The sequence below is a fragment of the Amyelois transitella genome, chromosome 21 (genome assembly GCF_032362555.1).
Source record: "Amyelois transitella isolate CPQ chromosome 21, ilAmyTran1.1, whole genome shotgun sequence".
Lineage (NCBI taxonomy): Eukaryota > Metazoa > Arthropoda > Insecta > Lepidoptera > Pyralidae > Amyelois > Amyelois transitella.
The window spans coordinates 1,435,920-1,442,477 of NC_083524.1; the positions used below are offsets into that span (position 1 = coordinate 1,435,920).

At 37.0% G+C, this 6,558-nt stretch overlaps 1 protein-coding gene across 1 annotated transcript; it reads right to left on the bottom strand.

The window, feature by feature from the left end:
• Window positions 1-124: 124 nt before the first annotated feature.
• Window positions 125-6,314, bottom strand: LOC106143269 (carboxypeptidase B). Its single transcript, XM_013345316.2, has 6 exons — window positions 6,159-6,314; window positions 4,541-4,747; window positions 3,838-3,937; window positions 3,081-3,203; window positions 2,628-2,816; window positions 125-780 (listed from the first exon to the last, which is right to left on the bottom strand). Exons 1-6 carry the CDS (start codon window positions 6,227-6,229, stop codon window positions 178-180), a joined length of 1,293 nt encoding a protein of 430 aa, XP_013200770.2. The 5' UTR covers window positions 6,230-6,314; the 3' UTR covers window positions 125-177.
• Between the last annotated feature and the right edge of the window lie 244 nt (window positions 6,315-6,558).

Below are 6,558 nucleotides of genomic sequence, written 5' to 3' on the forward strand. Positions count from 1 at the left end.
AGTGAGTGACGTCAATAAGGCAATTTTGTATTCAATTTTGAAAATAAATCTTTTCTATTCTATTCAAATTATGAATCGCACCCAAAATTGATTTTAAGTTGCTGTCAAAATAAGTAACAATTGCTTTAAAGAAAATCATTATATTTTCACTAAACAATGTTGTATTTGTCATGGAAATTACAGGTTACGTCTCCTCCAGTTATCCCTGGCGTATCTAGCTCCAACTTTGATACCTTCCCAGGTCTCCATTCCGGCTTGTTCAATGAAATCATCGTTCACCAAGAAACCATTCAAAGTTTGTCCACTACCAGTTCTACCAGGCAGTTCAAAAGTGTACGAATAAGGGATTCCCATTCCCAAAGCATAGTCACCCGCACTGCCAGACGCAGCGTACAAAACCATGAAGGTATTACCCACAATGTAGTTAGGATTAGCGGGTACTTTAACAGCATCGATGGCTTGAGCAATGTTGACTCCAGCTACATGAATGCTGAGGGAATTGGCGGGGAATTGGCCGTTTCCATAACCGTACAAGACCATGCTTCCAAAGCTGTGGATGTCAAGGAAGAGTTCGATACGATTGCCATATTCGTTGATGATATCTCTGATGGCAGCAGTTTCGGGTTCGGAGAAGGGCGCTCGGCCGTGGAAGGTTTCAGTGCAAGCGTTGTTGCTGGATGCAGTGGACCAGAAGATGTCGAAGTTACGGTTGAGGTCAACGCCCATGCAGAGGTCTCCTGTCATGTAGCCAGTGGCGCGGTTCTTTCTCCAGAAACGAGCCTGTAATTTTTTTTATGATCTTTTAATCTATGATTTTGAAATGCTCATAAGATGTAGGTTGAAGTTAACATAAATTCCTAAAATTGAGCGTCTTATCCGAAATGGTACGCAGAGACTTTATCTTAACACTTGCTATCCGTACTAATATTATAAATGCGAAAGTCTGTCTGTCTGTCTGTCTGTCTGTCTGTTCCTCTTTCACGGCCGAACCACTGAACCGATTTTGATGAAATTTGGTATGTATATAGTTTAAGACCCGCGTTCAAACATAGGCTATTTTTTTTTTCAAAAATCGACCCCCTAAATTTTCAAATGGGGGGTTGAAAGTTTGTATGAAAATCATCGTTCCGCTTTCACGCCTGACCCGCTGATCCGATTTTGATGAAATTTGGTATGTATATAGTTTAAAACACGCGTTCAAACATAGGCTATTTTTTTTTTTTTCAAAAATTGACCCCCAAAATAGTCAAATGGGGGGTTGAAAGTTTGTATGAAAATCATCGTTCCGCTTTCACGCCTGACCCGCTGAACCGATTTTGATGAAATTTGGTATGTATATAGTTTAAGATCCGCGTTCAAACATAGGCTACGTTTTTTTTCAAAATTCGACCCCCAAAATAGTCAAATGGGGGGGTGAAAGTTTGTATGAAAATCATCGTTCTTCTTTCACGCCTGAACCGCTCAACCGATTTTGATGAAATTTGAAATGCATATAGATTGAGATACGAGTTCAAACATAGGCTACTTTTTTTTCAAAAAACAACCCCCAAAACAGTTAAAGGGGGGGGGGGGGGTGAATCATCGTTCCGATTTTACGGCCTAACCGCTAGGCCGATTTTGATGAAATTTGGTATGTATACAGTTTTAGTATTTTTATTTTAACGTCAACAGAAATTTATAATCTGTGAAAATGTCACCTGTCTAGCTAATACGGATCATGAGACACGCCTGGTGACAGGAGGATGGGTGAGCGGACAGACGAACTAACAGACAGACGGACACCGAAGTCGAGTAATAGGGTCCCATTTTTACCCTTAAGGTACGACGGAACCCTAATAAGTGTTAATTTTTGATATGCAAAAGATTAGAAAATTTATTCCTTCAATGAATAATTTGTTTGATAATGTAGCAATAGATGGCGTCACCATGTAATGTAAAAGTCGCTATCGTTTGTCGTTCGACAATCAATAAGACTTCTATGATTTTGAAAGCATTTTTACCCTCAGTTAATAAGTTGTTGGTCGTTTCGTATTCATGCTTGAAGACGTTTCGTTGTGTTTTGTTCATTTGTATTTAAAATATATTGGTTAGTAAAAAATACGTGTCAGTTGCGGAAAGCGGGATGGCACTAAATAGGATGGGACAGGATAGGAGGACTGGATGGAGCCGGACGGGACACAACAGGTTGTGACGGGACGGAACAGAACGAGAAGAGACGGGAGAAGCCATATGAATTTAAATCAAATATAAACTTAAAACAGTCCCGCACGATACGGGATTAAAACATGGGTGAAATTTTATGTCGTATCCTTATAATCTAAAATACATTTGCGCGGGCGAAGCCGCGGGCAAAAGCTAGTTGATAATAAAGTAAATGAAATGTATATAAGAAGCTCTAAAATAATCATTTCAGTCTCTTTTTGGGTTAATTTAGACTCTAATAATGAATCGACATTTCAATAAAATAACTAACATATACCCGCATCTCCGCCTGCTTAAACAACAGATTCCGTTAATTACCAATCCTGCTCAAAATTGGGAGATCCTCTCTTATTATTCGCCTAAGGAATTTCAAATTTTGCTAATTTTGTGTGTTTGATTTTTGTAAGTTTACTGACGACACTTACACTACGATGAGTCCAAACATATCCATCAGGATTGGCAATGGGCAGGATGATCCAGTCGATATCTTGAAGCAAGTCCTGCTCCTGTACATCAATCACCAACTTCTCAATGGCGTAGAGGGTAGCTGGTAAGGTGACCCATTCGCGAGCATGCAGCAGAGATTGCATGTATACGATGGGTTTTGAAGAAGTCTGGAAGATAAATTTGATAACTTTAGATAGACAATTATTCAATCTAACTTTGATGTTGAATGGCATCAGGAAGCATAATCAGCATCAAGATTTTTAAAATACTGCATTGAGTCAGACGATAATAAGCTTGAATGTGCAAATAACATATCGAAAAAGTTGATAAATGTAATTATGCAATCTGGATTTGTAAACTTTCAAGGATTGGACATGGCATTTCCAATTTTTGTATTACCAAAAAGTACTGCATAGAGCAATTCTTCTTACCTGGAAGTTTGTGGAGGAAATCTTCAGGTACCTGATGTCTCTGCCTTCGAAACTTTTGCCCGCATTCACCACAGTCACGATGTCGGGGTAACGTTCACTCAAGTCCGTCAAATATTGATCTACCTGAAATCATTGGGTATGTTTAAAGTAATTTGTTTACATTATTGTGATCGTTGTATGATTACTATATGCCCAGTAAAATTACATGTAATATTTAGCAAAGATTTATAGTGGAGTGCTGGTATTTTGTGTTATGGTGCCTCATTGTTTTAGTCTGAAACTGCTATGCAAAGGTCAATAGGCTTTTGTATAATTCGACGATATGATTGATCGACCTCGAGCGTTCAGCGGCCCGGACTTTTATTTTGGAATCGTTTGTGGACAGAAAGTTGACGTTATTGAAGAAAATGCTGCAGTGCAGTTTGTTACCGCTTTTTCTGGATTGACGCTACGGAAGTGGCAGTAAACTTAATTTTGGGTAATTTATTTCACGTCAATCAATGTTGTGAAACCAAAAGATAATAATATGAAAATTATTAAGTAATGTTGAAATATCCCAATGAATAAAAATTTTGAATTTGAATATATACTTTTGTGTCGAAAAATCGTCCAAATATGAAAATTTCTGTCTCCTAATCTACCGATGAAGAAAAATTATGTCGTTCAATTGTTCGTACGCTGATCGTCCGTGGTGTCTGTGGTATTACCTAAAAGACCTAATAGAACTGTAAGGAATATTTCAAATAGTATTACTTACAACATCATACTCGTGGATGGTGTCAAAGGAAAGACCGCCATCAGATTTCGTGCTGCGTCCTCTCGCCGCGGACAATATTTCTTCTTCGCGCAGAATATCTCTAGAAATTGTCAAATATTAATATATTAACAGTGGATTGCTCCTTTCACAGACAATATTAGTACTCTATTTAGGGCACAATTGATTTATTATGCCACCGTATTTAAATGAGAGGTACACGATTTGATCACTAATCAACAAATGATGGTTATTGATGGCATCCCAATAGGCATTGATGTTAAATGTTCAGACAAATGCAGATGTTTCTGTTCTGTTATTTTTACGTTGCATCTGTTGTTTTTTTTGTCTCAAGTTTTGTTGTTTTTACATTTGATTAATTATTATAAGTGACAAATATGAAGTAACTATTTAGAGTTTAATTGACATAGGTAATAATATCATCATTTTATTAAGAGTAAAATAATTTGACTTAACTTACTAATTGTAACTTACGTGTAAATTTATTATATTTGTTAAATATGTTTTATGCTACACTTTTAATAAACCCTTATCAAAAGCAAATAAAGATTCTATTCTATTACGATTGTTTATTCCTAAAAAGTAATTTCAGAAAGTACTTCGTAGTATACCTCATAGTACGAAACTTTCTTTAAAACTAGCATGTACAACAACATTGCCAAAAAAAGTTGAAAATTCAACTCACTCCCTGATATTGTCAGACAGGATTTTGAACTCAATGCCTGCGGAAGTGAGGGCTTCCTGGAACAGTTCCTTCATCTCTTTGTTCACCAGCACCTGTCCAGGTCTGTTGGGGAAGGCCCGGGACCACACGTCTACGAAGTGTGACTCCATTTCGCTTAGGATCTTCGCCTGCTGCATGTTCTGTACCGATACCTCGTAGAGGGCTGAGCTGGGGAGGTAAAATATCTTTTACACCTGACTCATAAACTAACTTTAAATTAAATGAATATATAAGTGTTCAGGCGCTGGACTTGCAAATTGTCACTGATAGGCCAACATTAAGCTTTTTGGCTAGATGACAGAATTGAGATTCAAATAGTGACAGGTTGCTAGTCCATCGCTTAAAAGACGAATCCCAAGTATATAAGCCTATCCCTTAGTCGCCTTTTACGACATCCTCGGGAAAGAGATGAAGTGGTAATAATCTTTTTTTTATTGGTGCCACACGGCACTAAAGTAATAACTCTACAATATATTGCTTTTTTACAATAATTTGAGTGTGTTTGACCTCAATATGCCTGACAGTAAACAGGATGAGGCCTACGGTGATTTTTGTTATAAAAACATACATACATAAATATCATCACGTCTATATCCCTTGCGGGATAGACGGAGCCAACAGTTATATACTAAGCATAAAATCATATGCGTGCGACGCCGCGAGCGGAAACTAGTATTCTATCATGTTATAAATTCTGTCATAAAATATTATCTTTATATCTTAAGCTTCCATAAGCCAAATTAATTAAATTAATATCGTGTAATTAATTAAAATGAGTGGTGAGGGCAAATGTTACACTTTAATGAGTCGAATTTTGTGACTTGATTTTGTAATATCACACGTTTCTTCGTAGAGCGCTGATGGACGAAGGGTTATTGTACCCTACTCGTAAATCAACGGTTCACGGTTCAATTCCCAAGCAAATATTAGAGAGTTAGGTTAAAGTTAGCTTAGTAACGTTAGTTTGAATTTTCTGGTGTTACAGTGAGTGAATATGTCGTGTGGAAACGTGCATAATTAAGCGATAGACATAAAAATGGTCTAATTTGGTCAGGTTCTCATGTTGATAGGGTTATGGAGGTCAGATGTTGTTTACTTTTACCTTTCCAGAATCGTGGTCATGGTCTTTTTTCGAATGATGCAATTTGAACATAATCCATATATCTAGTGGATTATACATCATTGATCGTAACGGGGTAGACAGAGGTTCACGTTATCTATCACAACTCAATATCAATGACGTTTGCATACACGTTACTGGTAACAAATTTTCTTTATCTTTTCTGTATTTTTCTAATTTGAAGTTTATACCGCCGTGCCGTGTGATTCCCGGCACCAATACAAAAACAAGATTATTACCACTTCATCTCTTTTCCATGGATGTCGTAAAAGGCGACTAAGAAACTTGAAATTAATTATAATAGGCGTTGGGTTAGCAACCTGTCACTATTTAAATCTCAATTCTATCATTAAGCGAAACAGCTGAACGGGGCCTAGCAGTGTCTTCAGGACTGTTGGCTCTGTCTACCCCGCAAGGGATATGACGTGATTATATGAATATATTTTCTTGAAAACTCACCCATCGTACTCTTCATGTTTTCCGTACACTGCGTAAACAGACAAACACACAAATAGTACTTTTTTCAACATTATGACCGTCTGTTTAGGGTCAAGAATCCTAACGCAGTGGCATAAAATTATTTATTTCATTAAATTATATAAGTTTATCAATGATAACGTTTTATCTTTTTCATTCTCACGATCGTCGTTAATATTAAAAAAAAAGGTTAAGTGGTTTGTATGTTAATTATTTTTATTGATTTAGTTAATATTCCGGTTTTAACTTTGAATTTATCATTGTCCTGATGCAAGTTCATGTTGTTTATTCAGAGCAGAGCCTTGGGTCTATCTGTGACCACGATACAAGTGTGTAAGGTTTTTACACGAAACGACTTCAGTCTGACCTCTGCAATCTTTGT

Coding starts and splice junctions, on each gene's coding strand:
- LOC106143269 (XM_013345316.2), bottom strand. CDS start 6,229: ATGTTGAAAAAAGTACTATTTGTGTGTTTGTCTGTTTACGCAGTGTAC. Junction 3,204..3,837: donor CCATCCACGAGTATGATGTT/GTAAGTAATACT, acceptor CAATGATTTCAG/GTAGATCAATATTTGACGGA. Junction 781..2,627: donor ATGTTTGGACTCATCGTAGT/GTAAGTGTCGTC, acceptor AAAAAATTACAG/GCTCGTTTCTGGAGAAAGAA.